A 20539-nucleotide genomic window follows, 5' to 3' on the forward strand; every position below is an offset into this window, starting at 1 on the left:
ATTTCTTCTGTTACCCAAGGATTTCTACTAGCCCTCGTCTTTTTACCTACTTGATCCTCTGCTGCCTTCACTACTTCATCCCTCAAAGCTGCCCATTCTTCTTCTACTGTATTTCTTTCCCCCATTCCTGCCAATTGTTCCCTTATGCTCTCCCTGAAACTCTGTACAACCTCTGGTTCTTTCAGTTTATCCATGTCCCATCTCCTTGAATTCCCACCTTTTTGCAGTTTCTTCAGTTTTAATCTACAGGTCATAACCAATAGATTGTGGTCAGAGTCCCCATCTGCCCCTGGAAATGTCTTACAATTTAAAACCTGGTTCCTAAATCTCTGTCTTACCATTATATAATCCATCTGATACCTTTTAGTATCTCCAGGGTTCTTCCATGTATACAACCTTCTTTCACGATTCTTAAACCAAGTGTTAGCTATGATTATGTTGTGCTCTGTGCAAAATTCTACCAGGCGGCTTCCTCTTTCATTTCTTAGCCCCAATCCATATTCACCTACTGTGTTTCCTTCTCTACCTTTTCCTACACTCGAATTCCAGTCACCCATGACTATTAAATTTTCGTCTCCCTTCACTATCTGAATAATTTCTTTTATTTCATCATACATTTCTTCAATTTTTTCATCATCTGCAGAGCTAGTTGGCATATAAACTTGTACTACTGTAGTAGGTGTGAGCTTCGTATCTATCTTGGCCACAATAATGCGTTCACTATGCTGTTCGTAGTAGCTTACCCGCACTCCTATTTTCCTATTCATTATTAAACCTACTCCTGCATTACCCCTATTTGATTTTGTGTTTATAACCCTGTATTCACCTGACCAGAAGTCTTGTTCCTCCTGCCACCGAACTTCACTAATTCCCACTATATCTAACTTGAACCTATCCATTTCCCTTTTTAAATTTTCTAACCTACCTGCCCGATTAAGGGATCTGACATTCCACGCTCCGATCCGTAGAACGCCAGTTTTCTTTCTCCTGATAACGACATCCTCTTGAGTAGTCCCCGCCCGGAGATCCGAATGGGGGACTATTTTACCTCCGGAATATTTTACCCAAGAGGACGCCATCATCATTTAATCATACAGTAAAGCTGCATGCCCTCGGGAAAAATTACGGCTGTAGTTTCCCCTTGCTTTCAGCCATTCGCAGTACCAGCACAGCAAGGCCGTTTTGGTTATTGTTACAAGGCCAGATCAGTCAATCATCCAGACTGTTGCCCTTGCAACTACTGAAAAGGCTGCTACCCCTCTTCAGGAACCACACGTTTGTCTGGCCTCTCAACAGATACCCCACCGTTGTGGTTGCACCTACGGTACGGCTATCTGTATCGCTGAGGCACGCAAGCCTCCCCACCAACGGCAAGGTCCATGGTTCATGGGGGGGAACATCAGTGTACATTTACAAATTAGTTAAATCTACAGTTAAAGCTACAGCAGAAGTTCTGTTTATGCAACAAATTCTAAAGATTATGTTAGTGCAAACATTTTCTGTGCTATGGAGAAAACAAAGAGAAGAAACACAAATTATGATTAATTTTCTGTTTCACAAACTTGTAAAGATTTTTACAATAGAAGCTATTTAAATATTACTCCAATAAACAGGACCGCCATTTTCAAGCACTAACCCAGCAACTCCAGAATCAAAAGAAAAGGACTGTTGAGCATTGCGCAACAAGTCAATGGCACTCCTCCAGCACTGTGCAGCTGCGCGCTCAACCTCACTGAGGCCTGGAGTTGGTCCACACAGCACACACACCTCCACATCAGACGTCAAGAGACAGGACACAACACGATAGGCTACCTGCAGACATCCACTATATGATGTACTGGGTTTATGGAGCAAGTAACTATTCTTATGTAACATTAACAGCAGCATTAAACAAAAAATTTATGGACTGAAAAAAGTTGGGCTTAAGTTAAGAGTAAGGAAAATGTAAGCTGTGACTCATTTTACTTCTCCTTGTAGGGTGGCAGCAAGTGGCATGCAACCAGTGGGAGGATACTTTTAGATAGCCAACTAGAGGTGAGAAAATGCAGTTTTCTTTTGTGCCAAAATTAAGATGTTAGAAATATTGAATACGTGAAGGTTAGTCATCAAGATTGAATTATTACCTTTAAAAATAAAGTTACGTAATTATTTTTTTCCAAGTATGTGTCTGCAGTTCTGGTACACACTGAAACTCATGTGCTAGTTTTATAGCACACCACTATAGTTCAATTCTTTTATCTTGGCGGTTCGCGCATGCCCGCCCAGACACGGGAGATTGCTGCGTTGCCAGTTGCACACGACGCACGCGCCAAGAGAAGCAGCGCCATAGTATAGCATAGTTCGCAAGCTTACGTTTAGGGGGGAGCGCGCAGTTGATGAAGTAAAGCCACCATGGCCACATTAACCCTTTCGCTGCTACAGAGACTTGCTCCCCGCATTCCGCGCTGTGCGCGATTTTATCACTGCACTGCTCACCTGTGCTGACACATGGTGTTCCGACTGCTTTGACACACTTATCATTCGATTCCACGAAAACTATTTGGCCCAAAAATTAGATTTTTACACATCATCTTGACTGATACCTTCCCCCCATAAATGACTTAATTTTGTTTCGATTCTCAATGCAGTTATTATGCAGCATTAAATGTAGTAAACCATTGCACGAAATTTTGAAGAGTTTGCAGAGGTACAAGTCCATAAAGTATACTTTCTGTTTGGTCGATTTTAGATGCCACAATGTTGGGAATGAAATGTGGACAAGATACCTAAATTTCATATAAAATTTACTGTATAACAATATCTCATTTAATTTAAGTACCACATAGGTGTCGTATGTAATATTGAGAAATATTCCGTCTTTCGCGACCGTAACAAAAGTTTTATTTACGCTGAGCACGTTTGGCTTTATTTTAAAGCACTTCAATCAATCAAAAGGAAGTAGACAAAATACATTAAACAAAACTGTGGACTTACAAAAACATTAGGACTTGAATATACCGTCTATCAGTGAAGTGCTCAGAGCTATGTCAAATATAATTTTTGTGTGTGGCACACACAAACAGTATTTATTTGCTAAAACACTGATCAGCCGACACAAACGTTGAATATTGTGTTACCGCAGCACTAAACTACGATAGGTGACGTGGCAATGGAGGAGACAAAATACTGTCCACTGAAGATGTTACAAAAGAGAGAAACGCGTCTGGTCTAAATAAGTCGCTTATTACAGTTGCAGAAGAGGAATATATTTCAATACCATTGGTAAAACTGCGACTGTGGAACAAAAACAATAAACAGAACATGAGTACCATTGTGTATGTGCCATACCTTTCATTGATTGAAGTGCTTTAAAATAAAGCCAAACGCGCCCGGTGTAAATAAAACTGTTATTACAGTCGCGAAAGACGGAATTTCTCTCAATATTACATATGACACCTATGTGGTACTTAAATTAAATGAGATATTGTTATACAGCAAATTTTATATGAAATTTAGGTATCTTGTCCACATTTCATTCTCAACACTGTGGCAACTAAAATCGACCATACCAAAAGTATACACTATGGACTTTTACCTCTGCAAACTCTTCAAAATTTCGTGCAATGGTTTACTACATTTAATGCTGCACAATAACTGGGTTGAACATCGAAACAAAATTAAGTCATTTATGGGGGGAAGGTATCAGTCAAGAAGATGTGTAAAAATCTAATTTTTCGGCCAAATAGTTTTTGTGAAATCGAATGATAAGTGTGTCAAAGCAGTGGGAACACCATGTGTCTGCACAGGCGAGCAGTGCAGTGATGACAAAATCGCGCACAGCGCGGAATGCGGGGAGCACCTGTCTGCAGTAGCGAAAGGGTTAATGAAGACACAAAGCACTAGAAATTTCAAAAAATTGCATTCAAACGAATAAAATTCGTGAAGTAAGACACTTCGATATTGTTTTTAAATAAAGAAAATATTAAGCACCGCACAAGGTTTGAACTCTTCACCTTACACTTACAAACCGAACACGTCTTAACCATTACGCTAACGCAGCTCATCGTATAATGTGACTCCATGAGGGCTCTAACAGGTCACGCAAAATACTGACAAACACTGTTGGTATGACTACGTATTACTCACACTTCGTCGAAGTACAATAGGAAATAAACAATTACCGCTGTTCTTTATTGCGAAAAAGCGGTTCGTGAGATTGATACAAACACCTTTCCTTGCTATCGCCTGAATTAGGAGTCTTATTGCTTGTTTGGTTTAATTAATTAATAGAATATGAAGCAATTGGTATAAAGAATGCTTTTTCTAAACTTTCTATAAAAGTAAGTCTGCTATCAAGACATTGCTTTTGTTCAATTACCATATTTATGACTGAACGTTTCTAAAACTGAAGACACTCGTCCATGCTCTGCTCTGCTGTCGAGATCTGGCAACGTCGTTCTCTGTTCATTGGCTGACTGTGTTTTGTGACGTCAGATGCGCAGAACGAACCTAAACTCGGCCGCCAACATAAATGACGCGCACTTTAGACGATCCAAAATGTACATTGCTACAAACATGTCCTCTACCTGGTACTCTCTCCTTGTCCACCTACAACCAAATGTCATCATACTATTTTGATTTCCCATCACACCTTATCCGGAGTTTTGTCAATATTGATCCATGAACCATAAGCATAACAGCATTAGCCCGGCTCTCAACATTTAATGAAAGTAAGGAATGCATATACATTAACACGTTCACACACAAAAGACACAGGAAACAAAATTCAGAAAAATAATTGTGAAAAGATAATCATCAAAAAATTAAATGTGTTATCTTTCTTTTGTTTACTGCTTTACTATTTTACTTAAACATGAACCTCATAAATAACTGGATGACAATGAACTTTCAGAGTTATTTTTAGCTGACATCTCATGAAAACATAAATAAATATTTACATTTAAGTGTCAGTACACAGAATAGCACAAACAGCCAATGGAACTGTACAAGCAGGTTGTGGAGAAGTCAAATGTTATGTAAAACAAGTATGAGACAGGAATGAAATAACACATATCTAATATTTAGAGACTATGCTTAACCAAACATTTGAAACTAAATCCTGATTTTTGTCAAACTGACAAAGCATTCTGCAAGAATTTTTTACTGTAACATGCTAATCAAGTAATTCTAGCCACTGTGAGTTAGTAATCCAAAAATCTTGACATCAACATCCATTAAAGGTATAGCTTAACAGACTATTGGGTTTCAATCTTAACAGTTAGTATCAGGGTTTTTTTTTCCATTATAGATGCATGTGTTTAAGTTTTCAGTAGTCTATGTTGTTACTCTGAGACTGACAGAAAATATAGTGCAGGACTTGCACCTGTACAGTATGTGGTTTTCTATGATGGAAGCAGTCGTGAGAAATCCAATAGTTTCATTAAATACGGTGTTACATCAGTTAACAAAACTGCTGATTCTAATCTTTTCCTTGACCAGCAAAACCAAACAAAGCAAAAAATAAATAAATAATCACATTATGACCACCACAGTAACATAATATACTGATTACAATATAACTATTTTTTAAAAAATACTTATTTGCAGTCTTCTGAAACAATTAACAAGAAAAACAACCCTATTTCCAAAATAACAGAATGATGAAACTGATATCAACTGTTCCAAAGATATAAAAATACCACAATAACCTACAGGACAGCTTCTAAAACCTAACCTTCTTTTTTCTTTCATTTTTCTCTTTTTTGTTACTCTGAGAACTTAAACTTCTTAGTATCCTGAACCATTACATTTCCTACATCTACAACTACATCTACATCTACGCAGGTACTCTGCAAGCCACTGTATGGTATGAGGCAGAGATTATCTTGCACCACAACTAGTAGTTTCCTTTCCCGCTCCAATCGTAAATAGAGTGAGGCAAAAAATGACTACCTACAACCCTCCATACAAGCCCTAATTTTTCTTCGTCTTCTCTCTGTGGTCCTTACATGAAATGTACAGTGGTGGCAGAAGAATCATTCTGCAGTTAGATATGAATGCCAGTTTTCTACATTTTTTCAACAGTGTTCCATGAAAAGAACACTGCCCTCCCTCCAGGAATTCCCACTCAAGTTCATTAAGCATCAGTGTAATATTCACATGTTGATCATACATGTGGGTAACAAATCTAGCAGCCCACCTCTGAATAGTTTCAATGTCTTCATTAGCCTGACGTGGTGGGGATCCCAAACACTCAAGCAGAACTCAAGAATGGATTACATTAGTGTTCTATATGAGTCTCCTTCACAGATGAACAACACTTAACTAAAATTCCCCCAATAAACTGAAGTTGACCATTTGACTTCCCTACTACCCCATCCTTATACGTTCATTCCATTTCACATCGCTTTGCAGCAATATGTCTAGATATTTAATTAGCATGGCAGAATCAAGCAGTAAACTACCAATGCTGTATTCACATACCCTTTTTTTGTGAGATTTAAAACCTTTTCCAGCGTTCCAAAAAATTTTGGGAGAACTGCCGAATGTTTGTAACTTCCTGCCACAGTATTTCTGTGCAGAGTCTTCTGGCCATCTTCAGGTGATACTGGTGAAAACGCACTGAGCTCTGCTATTTAAGGCCTCACCGGCACATGTGTGGATCTGTCAAAGATGACCTAGAACTGCGCAAGGCAGGTGTTTACAGGATTCCGTGTGAATGCGGCAAATCTTATATAGGGCAATGATGCAAACTGCAGGATCGCATTGTGGAACATCAGCGGCACACTCGCCTTCTTCAGCCTTGTAAGTCTGCCATCACCGAAATCTGTATTTCCACTGGTCATGTCATGAATTAGAGTGAGACAAAAATTGTGGCCCATAGGTTCCACTCCAACTTTTGGAGTTCTATTATTAATGAATCTGTGGAAATACGACTGTCTGACAGTGAGTCTCTTATTAATTGAGATGGCGGTTTTCAATTGAATTCGGCATGGAATCCAATCATCGAAAAACTTCGTGTCCTCCATAGCCGGCGTAGTTCTGTAATGGAACCGCAGGAAGACAATCAAATTGATATTGATGTGGCAAATTTTCACCACGGAGGGCGCGCTGCACAGCAGAATCAAACACGCTCAATAGCACATGCGCAACGCCAAGTGAATTCACCATGCATGTGCTGGCTGGGCCTTAAATACCAGAGTTCAATGCATTTTCACCAGTATCACCTGAAGATGGCCATAAGACTCTGTGTCGAAATATTGTGGCAGGAAGTTACAAACATCTGACAGCTCTCCTGGAATTTTGTGGAACACCCTTTAAAAAAATAAAATAATAATAATAATAATTAGAGCAATCTGCCATGAATCATGCCAACTAGAAATTTTGTCTAAGTCATTTTGTATCCTCCTAGAGTCACTCAAAGAGAACACCTCCCCATCCACCACTGCATTATCAACAAACTGCTGCAGATTGTTGCTCACCCTGTCTGTCACACCATCTATACTACTATATAAAGCAAGTGGTAGTTAAAAGTTGTTACCAAAAATCTTGGAATATTCTTGACTGATTTACTTAAAACTTTTACACATATTCTATCAAACGTTTGGACGGACATGGGCTAAACATTTCTTTAATGTATATGGTATACAAGTACATATATACTATATAAATGGGAAATGTTTTTAGCAAAAATGTCAGTAAATTTTGGTCAATTTCCTTAAAATTTTTAAACAATACTCTAATAAATGTTCAGAAAGACACCAACTGCACCTTTTCTCATCCATAGGGTATATACATCTTCACACAAACATCTATATGTCTATTTGAAAGCAAGTCATACTTCAATATTGTTACCAAAACTGTCAAAAAGTTCTTGACTGGCTTGCTTCAAAACAGAACAGGCTCTGCTAACGGAATACGCCTTCCACATCACTGGCAACGGGTTCTACACAACGCTAGTGACTACTTTGAAGGAGAGTAACAAATGCAAACATTTAACTCTTTTGTATCAGTTGTGAATAAATAGTTGCCACTACTTAAGTTCCAACCCTCATGTATGGTATTTAAATATAAATATAATATACAAAGGGGAAACATTGCTCGCAAAATTTTCAAAAAGCTCTTGACCATATCACTTCTATGCACAACTGTACTAAACATTCAGGTGGACATAGGCTACATATTTCTTCAATATATAAATATATATGTAATACATGAAGAGGAAGCATTGTTAGCATAAATCTCAAAAAGTTCTTTAGCAAGTTACTTCAAATTTTCATACAAAACACTAACTCTACATATTTTTTCAGTACAAATAATATATGAATGAATATAAGTAATAAGTAACAGGCAAATTATGTTAGCAGAAATCTCAAAAAGTTCTTGATTGATTTACTTCAAATTTTTGCACAATACTCTAATGAAAGTTCAGACACGCATAAGCTTTATATAGTTTTAAAGAAGAATGAACAGGTTTTCTGTTAAAAGAAATTGCAGTGCTGTGCTGTGCTTTGGAAATGTATGGTTTAGTCTTCTTTCTTCCAGTCAATTTTAACTACAATACCAAGGCATTGAAACCAATAGACAGATTGTTTCTCCTGTATATATTCATTCCCCTTATGTACATTTTTAAACAAAATGTGTATAAACAGCAATGTGCTGTTTTGTTTTATTCTCTGTAGTTGATTTCAACAGAAAACAGAAAAGCTGTGTTTATGGCTTATTGGCCTATGATTAGAATACTACTACAGAATATCTGAAACTTTATAATCAAACCCATTTACAGATTAATACCATGCCAAATACTGTCACTGAAGGTACTATCCTCACAGATCTAGTACTTGGAGAGATCTCACTCATACTCTGTATATCAATTATACCAACCAATCCTTTGTTAGTGATTTCAATTCCGGATCAAAGTTTCATTTGTAACACCAGTTACCAAGGCTCAAAGTGAGAGCGAGAGGGCGGAGGCAGGTAGCCAGAGAGAGGGGGGGAAATGGACATAGAAAGTAGGAAACACAAGATGGACATAGAGAGGAGGAGGAGGAGGAGGAGATGGATATATAAAGATGATATGAATATAACAGAGGGAAACATTCCACGTGGAAAAAATATATCTAAAAAGAAAGAAAGTGATGAGACTTACCAAACAAAAGCGCTGGCAGGTCGATAGACACACAAACAAACACAAACATACACACAAAATTCTAGCTTTCGCAACAAACGGTTGCTTCGTCAGGAAAGAGGGAAGGAGAGGGAAAGATGAAAGGAAGTGGGTTTTAAGGGAGAGGGTAAGGAGTCATTCCAATCCCGGGAGCGGAAAGACTTACCTTAGGGGGAAAAAAGGACGGGTATACACTCGCACACACACACATATCCATCCGCATATACACAGACACAAGCAGACATTTGTAAAGGCAAAGAGTTTGGGCAGAGATGTCAGTCGAGGCGGAAGTACAGAGGCAAAGGTGATGTTGAAAGACAGGTGAGGTACGAGCGGCGGCAAATAGAAATTGGAGATTAGCGGAGATTGAGGCCTGGCGGATAGCGAGAAGAGAGGATATGCTGAAGGGCAAGTTCCCACCTCCGGAGTTCTGACAGGTTGGTGTTAGTGGGAAGTATCCAGATAACCCGGACGGTGTAACACTCTGCCAAGATGTGCTGGCCGTGCACCAAGGCATGTTTAGCCACAGGGTGATCCTCATTACCAACAAACACTGTCTGCCTGTGTCCATTCATGCGAATGGACAGTTTGTTGCTGGTCATTCCCACACAGAAGGCTTCACAGTGTAGGCAGGTCAGTTGGTAAATCACGTGGGTGCTTTCACACGTGGCTCTGCCTTTGATCGTGTACACCTTCCGGGTTACAGGACTGGAGTAGGTGGTGGTGGGAGGGTGCATGGGACAGGTTTTACACCGGGGGCGGTTACAAGGGTAGGAGCCAGAGGGTAGGGAAGGTGGTTTGGGGTCTGCCTGTGTCCATTCATGCGAATGGACAGTTTGTTGCTGGTCATTCCCACATAGAAGGCTTCACAGTGTAGGCAGGTCAGTTGGTAAATCACGTGGGTGCTTTCACACGTGGCTCTGCCTTTGATCGTGTACACCTTCCGGGTTACAGGACTGGAGTAGGTGGTGGTGGGAGGGTGCATGGGACAGGTTTTACACCGGGGGCGGTTACAAGGGTAGGAGCCAGAGGGTAGGGAAGGTGGTTTGGGGTCTGCCTGTGTCCATTCATGCGAATGGACAGTTTGTTGCTGGTCATTCCCACATAGAAGGCTTCACAGTGTAGGCAGGTCAGTTGGTAAATCACGTGGGTGCTTTCACACGTGGCTCTGCCTTTGATCGTGTACACCTTCCGGGTTACAGGACTGGAGTAGGTGGTGGTGGGAGGGTGCATGGGACAGGTTTTACACCGGGGGCGGTTACAAGGGTAGGAGCCAGAGGGTAGGGAAGGTGGTTTGGGGTCTGCCTGTGTCCATTCATGCGAATGGACAGTTTGTTGCTGGTCATTCCCACATAGAAGGCTTCACAGTGTAGGCAGGTCAGTTGGTAAATCACGTGGGTGCTTTCACACGTGGCTCTGCCTTTGATCGTGTACACCTTCCGGGTTACAGGACTGGAGTAGGTGGTGGTGGGAGGGTGCATGGGACAGGTTTTACACCGGGGGCGGTTACAAGGGTAGGAGCCAGAGGGTAGGGAAGGTGGTTTCCAAACATCTCTCTCTCTCTCTCTCTCTATATATATATATATATATATATAAATATAACAGAGGGAAACATTCCACGTGGAAAAAATATATCTAAAAAGAAAGATGATGAGACTTACCAAACAAAAGCGCTGGCAGGTCGATAGACACACAAACAAACACAAATATACACACAAAATTCAAGCTTTCGCAACAAACTGTTGCCTCATCAGGAAAGAGGGAAGGAGAGGGAAAGACGAAAGGATGTGGGTTTTAAGGGAGAGGGTAAGGAGTCATTCCAATCCCGGGAGCGGAAAGACTTACCTTAGGGGGAAAAAAGGACAGGTATACACTCGCACACACACACATATCCATCCACACATACAGACACAAGCAGACATATTTAAAGACAAAGAGTTTGGGCAGAGATGTCAGTCGAGGTGGAAGAGTAGAGGCAAAGAAGTTGTTGAGAGACAGGTGAGGTATGAGTGGCGGCAACTTGAAATTAGCGGAGATTGAGGCCTGGCGGATAACGAGAAGAGAGGATATACTGAAGGGCAAGTTCCCATCTCCGGAGTTCGGATAGGTTGGTGTTGGTGGGAAGTATCCAGATAACCCGGACGGTGTAACACTGTGCCAAGATGTGCTGGCTGTGCACCAAGGCATGTTTAGCCACAGGGTGATCCTCATTACCAACAAACACTGTCTGCCTGTGTCCATTCATGCGAATGGACAGTTTGTTGCTGGTCATTCCCACATAGAATGCATCACAGTGTAGGCAGGTCAGTTGGTAAATCACGTGGGTGCTTTCACACGTGGCTCTGCCTTTGATCGTGTACACCTTCCGGGTTACAGGACTGGAGTAGGTGGTGGTGGGAGGGTGCATGGGACAGGTTTTGCACCGGGGGCGGTTACAAGGATAGGAGCCAGAGGGTAGGGAAGGTGGTTTGGGGATTTCATAGGGATGAACTAACAGGTTACGAAGGTTAGGTGGACGGCGGAAAGACACTCTTGGCGGAGTGGGGAGGATTTCATGAAGGATGGATCTCATTTCAGGGCAGGATTTGAGGAAGTCGTATCCCTGCTGGAGAGCCACATTCAGAGTCTGGTCCAGTCCCGGAAAGTATCCTGTCACAAGTGGGGCACTTTTGTGGTTCTTCTGTGGGGGATTCTGGGTTTGAGGGGATGAGGAAGTGGCTCTGGTTATTTGCTTCTGTACCAGGCCAGGAGGGTAGTTGCGGGATGCGAAAGCTGTTGTCAGGTTGTTGGTGTAATGTTTCAGGGATTCCGGACTGGAGCAGATTCGTTTGCCACGAAGACCTAGGCTGTAGGGAAGGGACCGTTTGATGTGGAATGGGTGGCAGCTGTCATAATGGAGGTACTGTTGCTTGTTGGTGGGTTTGATGTGGACGGACGTGTGAAGTTGGCCATTGGACAGGTGGAGGTCAACGTCAAGGAAAGTGGCATGGGATTTGGAGTAGGACCAGGTGAATCTGATGGAACCAAAGGAGTTGAGGTTGGAGAGGAAATTCTGGAGTTCTTCTTCACTGTGAGTCCAGATCATGAAGATGTCATCAATAAATCTGTACCAAACTTTGGGTTGGCAGACCTGGGTAACCAAGAAGGCTTCCTCTAAGCGACCCATGAATAGGTTGGCGTACGAGGGGGCCATCCTGGTACCCATGGCTGTTCCCTTTAATTGTTGGTATGTCTGGCCTTCAAAAGTGAAGAAGTTGTGGGTCAGGATGAAGCTAGCTAAGGTAATGAGGAAAGAGGTTTTAGGTAGGGTGGCAGGTGATCGGCGTGAAAGGAAATGCTCCATCGCAGCGAGGCCCTGGACGTGCGGAATATTTGTGTATAAGGAAGTGGCATCAATGGTTACAAGGATGGTTTCCGGGGGTAACAGATTGGGTAAGGATTCCAGGCGTTCAAGGAAGTGGTTGGTGTCTTTGATGAAGGATGGGAGACTGCATGTAATGGGTTGAAGGTGTTGATCTACGTAGGCAGAGATACGTTCTGTGGGGGCTTGGTAACCAGCTACAATGGGGCGGCCGGGATGATTGGGTTTGTGGATTTTAGGAAGAAGGTAGAAGGTTGGGGTGCGGGGTGTCGGTGGGGTCAGGAGGTTGATGGAGTCAGGTGAAAGGTTTTGCAGGGGGCCTAAGGTTCTGAGGATTCCTTGAAGCTCCGCCTGGACATCGGGAATGGGGTTACCAGGCGGAGCTTCAAGGAATCCTCAGAACCTTAGGCCCCCTGCAAAACCTTTCACCTGACTCCATCAACCTCCTGACCCCACCGACACCCCGCACCCCAACCTTCTACCTTCTTCCTAAAATCCACAAACCCAATCATCCCGGCCGCCCCATTGTAGCTGGTTACCAAGCCCCCACAGAACGTATCTCTGCCTACGTAGATCAACACCTTCAACCCATTACATGCAGTCTCCCATCCTTCATCAAAGACACCAACCACTTCCTTGAACGCCTGGAATCCTTACCCAATCTGTTACCCCCGGAAACCATCCTTGTAACCATTGATGCCACTTCCTTATACACAAATATTCCGCACGTCCAGGGCCTCGCTGCGATGGAGCATTTCCTTTCACGCCGATCACCTGCCACCCTACCTAAAACCTCTTTCCTCATTACCTTAGCTAGCTTCATCCTGACCCACAACTTCTTCACTTTTGAAGGCCAGACATACCAACAATTAAAGGGAACAGCCATGGGTACCAGGATGGCCCCCTCGTACGCCAACCTATTCATGGGTCGCTTAGAGGAAGCCTTCTTGGTTACCCAGGTCTGCCAACCCAAAGTTTGGTACAGATTTATTGATGACATCTTCATGATCTGGACTCACAGTGAAGAAGAACTCCAGAATTTCCTCTCCAACCTCAACTCCTTTGGTTCCATCAGATTCACCTGGTCCTACTCCAAATCCCATGCCACTTTCCTTGACGTTGACCTCCACCTGTCCAATGGCCAACTTCACACGTCCGTCCACATCAAACCCACCAACAAGCAACAGTACCTCCATTATGACAGCTGCCACCCATTCCACATCAAACGGTCCCTTCCCTACAGCCTAGGTCTTCGTGGCAAACGAATCTGCTCCAGTCCGGAATCCCTGAAACATTACACCAACAACCTGACAACAGCTTTCGCATCCCGCAACTACCCTCCTGGCCTGGTACAGAAGCAAATAACCAGAGCCACTTCCTCATCCCCTCAAACCCAGAATCCCCCACAGAAGAACCACAAAAGTGCCCCACTTGTGACAGGATACTTTCCGGGACTGGACCAGACTCTGAATGTGGCTCTCCAGCAGGGATACGACTTCCTCAAATCCTGCCCTGAAATGAGATCCATCCTTCATGAAATCCTCCCCACTCCGCCAAGAGTGTCTTTCCGCCGTCCACCTAACCTTCGTAACCTGTTAGTTCATCCCTATGAAATCCCCAAACCACCTTCCCTACCCTCTGGCTCCTATCCTTGTAACCGCCCCCGGTGCAAAACCTGTCCCATGCACCCTCCCACCACCACCTACTCCAGTCCTGTAACCCGGAAGGTGTACACGATCAAAGGCAGAGCCACGTGTGAAAGCACCCACGTGATTTACCAACTGACCTGCCTACACTGTGATGCATTCTATGTGGGAATGACCAGCAACAAACTGTCCATTCGCATGAATGGACACAGGCAGACAGTGTTTGTTGGTAATGAGGATCACCCTGTGGCTAAACATGCCTTGGTGCACAGCCAGCACATCTTGGCACAGTGTTACACCGTCCGGGTTATCTGGATACTTCCCACCAACACCAACCTATCCGAACTCCGGAGATGGGAACTTGCCCTTCAGTATATCCTCTCTTCTCGTTATCCGCCAGGCCTCAATCTCCGCTAATTTCAAGTTGCCGCCACTCATACCTCACCTGTCTCTCAACAACTTCTTTGCCTCTACTCTTCCACCTCGACTGACATCTCTGCCCAAACTCTTTGTCTTTAAATATGTCTGCTTGTGTCTGTATGTGTGGATGGATATGTGTGTGTGTGCGAGTGTATACCTGTCCTTTTTTCCCCCTAAGGTAAGTCTTTCCGCTCCCGGGATTGGAATGACTCCTTACCCTCTCCCTTAAAACCCACATCCTTTCGTCTTTCCCTCTCCTTCCCTCTTTCCTGATGAGGCAACAGTTTGTTGCGAAAGCTTGAATTTTGTGTGTATATTTGTGTTTGTTTGTGTGTCTATCGACCTGCCAGCGCTTTTGTTTGGTAAGTCTCATCATCTTTCTTTTTAGATATATATATATATATATATATATATATATATATATATATATATATATATATATATATAGAGAGAGAGAGAGAGAGAGAGAGAGAGAGAGAGAGAGAGAGAGAGAGGGAGGGAGATATGTTAGGATGTACACCCAATTTGCATACATTTTTAGCAATTGTGAAGCATTGCTGGGCTTACTAGTTTATGTACACAGAGAATAAGAGCAGTCCTGTCACGCTTCCTTGGGGCACACCTCTGATGAAAACTACCTGTCGAGGACACATACTGGGTTCTATTACTTAAGAAATCTTCAAGCCACTCACATATTTGGGAATCTATTTCATATGGTTGTTCCTTCGTTAACAGTCTTCAATAAGGCACCATGTCAAAAACTTTAAGGAAATCTAGGAACATGGAACCAGCCTGTTGCCCTTCATCCTTCACAGCATATCATGTGAGAAAAGGGTAAGCTAAGTTTCACACCTTATCTAAGGAAGTACTAAAAAGAAATAAATTGAAATTATTGTGAGCCTATAGACATTTGAAGTAATACTTGCCCATCCTGATCCTTACAAAATTAGTGGGCTGTAGTATACTAATATAGGATAATCTTTCTTTTTCTTATTCCTTCGCCTAATAATACAGACATCAAAATCAATGTGAATGGATTGTGCACTGTGTGAGGAATCACCAAATGTATTTAACAAGCCATTAGATTTTTCAGTTTTCTTGTAAAGAACTAGTTTGACCAAAGAAATGCTCCAGTGAGACTAGATTCTCTCTTATATCTCATACTCCAGTCTCCAGAAGTTGTCAAGCTCTAGTACACCAGACAGCTGGTAACAATAAATGCATATATCACTTAAAGGTGAAAGTACAGCTAACAGGAACAGCCATTATGTATTTAATAGTCAGTGAATGGTAGCAGAATACCACCACACATAGTGACAGATTGTGTGTAGAATGGGTGCATTCAGTACACAGCTGAAGCATATACTTACATGTGGACTTTTAACTGGCAGGAAGACTGGAACATCATGAGCCACAGTATGTTCATTACCACACTGCAGCAGAAGAACCAGCAACTGCCTTTCTACTGGTGCCAATGACCACCAACTGGATGTGGCAACTGACACACAACCACGAATCATGAGAACTCCATAGGAGGAACCGACACACTCACAGAAGGCATCTAAAATTCCCTGAAATCAAAGCTGTTTTTAAGGTACAAAAACTCACATAAGGTTAAAATACTGCTATTAATCTTCACTATTTAAAATCTCTGTACACCATTCATAATACACAGATCTTTCAGGAACACCAGGATGAATGGCCACCACCAAACTGAGGCCAAGAGCAAAGTGTACTGCTCTGTGGCACAACATGCAGCTGAACTTAACATGTTTGATTTCAATGGCTGCTTCACAACCTGGGCCATCTCGATCCTCCCTTCCACACTAGCTTTTCTGAACTGCACAGATGGGAGTCGTCCTTCCAACACATTCTTCGCACCATAAATCATCCTGGTCTCAGCCTACAATAACCTATTGTCCCCTCTCACTGCACTACCACCTCCTCCCAATTCACATCCCCACACCCTCACTGTGCACCGCTCTCTGCCACTTTACCCACTGGTCTTTTCCCCTTCTCTGATCCTCTCCTTTTCCACTCCCCTCCCCCCCCCCCCCTCCCTTCCCCACAGCCTCCTGAAAATACAACTGGCAGCCTTGTCCTAACACCATCTAGTCGCTCTACACACTGCCAGGCTGCATCGACTTCTCTCCCTCCACCAGTACCGTGTTATCCCTCCCCTTCCCCGGACCACTCTGGACTGCTGCTTCCATCTGACACAACACAGCTGCTTTCTGTCTGGAGCAGCCGAAGATAGTGGTCATGTGTGCATGACGTGTACTTGCTTGTGTGAATGTGTGCATGTTTTCCTTTCTGAAGAAGGTTTTGGCTAAAAGCTCAAAGTGTGACGGTCTCCTAGTTGTGCTCATCTGGAACTCAACAGGTAATCTTTATGATGAGTAGCAATCTACCCTTTTCATAATATTGCTGGTATTCCAACCTGGACTTTCCATTGCTGAATATACACTGAAGAACCAAAGAAATTGGTACACCTGCCTAATATCGTGTAGGGCCCCCGTGAGCAAGCAGAAGTGCTGCAACATGACTTGGCATGGAGTTGACTAACGTCTGAAGTAGTGCTGGAGGGAATTCACACCATGAATCCATAAATCCATAAGACTATGAGGGGTGGGGATCTCTTCTGAACAGCACATTGCAAGGCATCCCAGATATGCTCAATAATGTTCACGCCTGGGGAGCTTGGTGGCCAGAGGAAGTGTTTCTGGAGCCACTGCAGCAATTCTAGACATTTGAGGTGTCACATTGTCCTGCTGGAATTGCTGAAGTCTGTCGGAATGCACAACGGACATTAATGGATGCAGGTGATCAGATAGGATGCTTATGTATGTGTCACCTGTCAGAGTCATATCAAGGGTCCCATATCACCCCAACTGCACACACCCCACACCATTACAGACCCTCCACCAGCTCGAAAAGTCCCCTACTGACACGCAGGGTACATAATGAGGTTGTCTCCATACCTATACATGTCCACGTCCACCCACATGATACAATTTGAAATGAGACTTATCCAACCAGGCAACACGTTTCCAGTCATCAACAATCCAATGTCGGTGTTGACGGGCCCAGGTGAGGCGTTAAGCTTTGTGTCATGCAGTCACCAAGGGTACATGAGTTGCCCTTCAGCCCCAAAAACCCATATTGATGATGTTTCATTGAATGGTTCACACACTGACACTTGTTGATGACATAGCACTGGAATCTGCAGCAGTTTGCGGAAGTGTTGCACTTCCATCACCTCGAACTATTCTCTTCAGTCGTCGTTGGTCCTGTTCTTGCAGGATCTTTTTCCGGTCAAATGATGTTGGAGATTTGATGTTTTACCGGATTCCTGATATTCACAGTACACTTGTGTAATGGTCGTACAGGAAAATCCCCACTTCATCGCTACCTCAGAGATGCTGTGTCCCATCACTCGTATGCCAACTGTAACACCATGTTCAAACTTACTTAAATCTTGATAACCTGCCATTGTAGCAGCAGTAACCCAGCTAACAACTGAGCTAGACACTTGTCAATATTTCCAGTTTTTAGTACAAATAAACACAAAATCTATCCTCAAAATGCACAGCTACATACAAAACTGACAATGTGCACAAATTTTTGTTTAAGAGATATTACACTCATGTGTAATTCCAAAGAAAAACTGTATAAACACTTGGATAGCATGTGTTTACACATATACTCACTAATGGTGAATGGGTGAATTTTGTTGCTTAAATGAGGATAACAACTGCTGATATGAAAGTGAAAACACACCAATTTCTAATAATGAAGCCTATTCAGTTTTCTCCAATATCCACTTATTTTTAAGTGGAAATAATCACCACAAAAGATTGCAAGTATGCCTATGTCTGCAGCTACACAATGGTTAGTGAAGTCGCACACTGCCATAAAAGACTGAATAGTTAAGAAAGACAAATAAAAATTCACACACATCTAACAATATGAGCAACCACAACTGAACTGCTAAACGCAGAAAGGGCTTCAGTCACAAAATTTCCAAAATGAAATTTTGACAGAAATTATACCTTTATGGGGATTTCCATCATTCTGAGCAAAAAGGTATTTAGTCCACTGCTTGGACTGAAGCTTTTTGTTTAGAGTTCTATGCAGAAAGAATTTCACTCCAGGACTGAAGCCCTTCTTTCTAAGAAACTGCATTTCAGCACAGAAGTTGGACACTTTCAGGATAATTCTGTTAACTTTAATGTGCAAAATATACTGGCCAAACTGTACAATTTATTTGTTGGATGGCAAGAGCTGATACTGTACACTGTAGACATACACATTTCTTCTGTAGATAATATTTCCAGTTTTATTTCTGAAAGAGATGGAAGGCCCCACTGTATCCAGGCAAAAAAGGAAAAGCAATCCTTTAACAGGAAAGAGGAATATTTCAAAAACAGTGAAACTAAAAGTTCAAGAATGAATTGACTATAAAGTACAATGCATACCAGCTATTGGGTTCATGCATAAGTTCATAGCATTTTTCCATAAGATTAATAAACACAACATATATATATATATATATATATATATATATATATATATATATATATATATATATATATATATATAACAGAGACTTTAGTCACCAATACTGTATTCTATTTCACTATTTACAACAGTCTGCCAATGCTGCAGTAACTTTTTCATTCTCCAACTGTAGAAATCATGTAATTCAGAAGTGAAGAACTCGTGAAGCCATGTTCGGAGCACATTTTCTCCCAGAAAAGAAGCTTCTTGAAAGTTGTTCGGTAGAGATCAGAAAAGATGAAAATCTGAGTGTGCAAAATAAAGTGAATAAGCTGGGCGCAAATGACTTCCCAAACCAGCTCCTGTATAGAGTTTTTGTCAGTCTACCAGAATGTGCACAGATGTGACCATGGAGTCGCATCACTTCACGATGTCTTCCAGGTAGTTCTTGGCCTGCATTTGCAAGATGTCTCAGTTCTTGACAATAAATGTCAGCAGTGATGGTTACATCCCAAGGAAGCAATTCATAGTACACCACACCACTGTTGTTCCACCAGGTACATAACATTATCTTCTGTGGATGCATGCAGGTCTTTGTAAGAGGAGTTGCTGCTTTGTTTGGGCTCAACCATTCCTTTCTCTTCCTTATGTCAGCATAAAGACACCATTTTTCATTGCCAATAATGATACAGGATATGAATGGTCAGTGTTATTCACTAGCCAATTCATGACGAGCAAGCAGAGATGAACATATGGCCACCTGCTGATTTTGTGTTTTTGCCTTACAGCATGCGGTGTCCATACACCAAATTTCTGAACCTTCCACATTGCTTGCAAATATCACACCATGGTGTAATGATCACAGTTCATCACATTTGCCAGTTCTTGAGTACACTGACGTTGATCATTGTGGATTAAAGCGTTTGAATGATCTTCATCAAATGTCAAAGGTCTTCCTGAATGTGGAAAGTCTCTAATGTCAAAACATCCTCCTTAAAACAAGAAAACCATTTTCTTGCTGTGCTCTGTTCAATGGTATTATCCCCATACATAGAGCAAATGTTTCTGGCTGCCTCCACCACTGTCAACACTCTGCTGAAGTCAAACGGAAGAATATTTTGGAAATGTTCCTATATCTCCACTTGGCACTCCATTTTATAGCACCCACAGCTCAACTCACTATCTCCAAATACCAAAATTATAATATGTAAAACTCACATAGCACCAGTGAGCTACAAATAAAAAATGACAATCCATAAATAAACCCACAGCAACCTGCATACCAACATGCAAAACAAAAACACTATGAACTTATGCACCAAGCTAATAAAATTAAAGCATCTGACTGTAGGTAATTCATAACTATACTGGATGTTCCTGACAGTTTCTTGAACACTGTTAGTAGTGTTTGTAATATATGATATACTATATTACAATCCTGTTAACAGCTTAAATAGGTTTCTAGAC

The 20539-nt window shown here is 42.1% G+C and overlaps 1 protein-coding gene across 2 annotated transcripts in view; it reads right to left on the reverse strand.

The window, feature by feature from the left end:
• The window catches only part of LOC126252070 (protein fuzzy), a 163902-nt gene that overhangs the window by 68253 nt on the left and 75110 nt on the right, over nt 1–20539 (reverse strand). For both annotated transcript variants that reach the window (XR_007545826.1, XM_049952917.1), the window contains exons 5-6: nt 15943–16143; nt 1637–1812 (exon numbers count right to left, since the gene is read on the reverse strand). Coding sequence is in view for 1 of the 2 variants with exons in the window: in XM_049952917.1 (XP_049808874.1) it covers nt 1637–1812; nt 15943–16143 (377 nt within the window). In the remaining variant the exon portion in view is untranslated. The remainder of the gene's footprint in view (nt 1–1636; nt 1813–15942; nt 16144–20539) is intronic.

Source organism: Schistocerca nitens, chromosome 4 (genome assembly GCF_023898315.1).
Source record: "Schistocerca nitens isolate TAMUIC-IGC-003100 chromosome 4, iqSchNite1.1, whole genome shotgun sequence".
Classification (NCBI taxonomy): Eukaryota; Metazoa; Arthropoda; class Insecta; order Orthoptera; family Acrididae; genus Schistocerca; species Schistocerca nitens.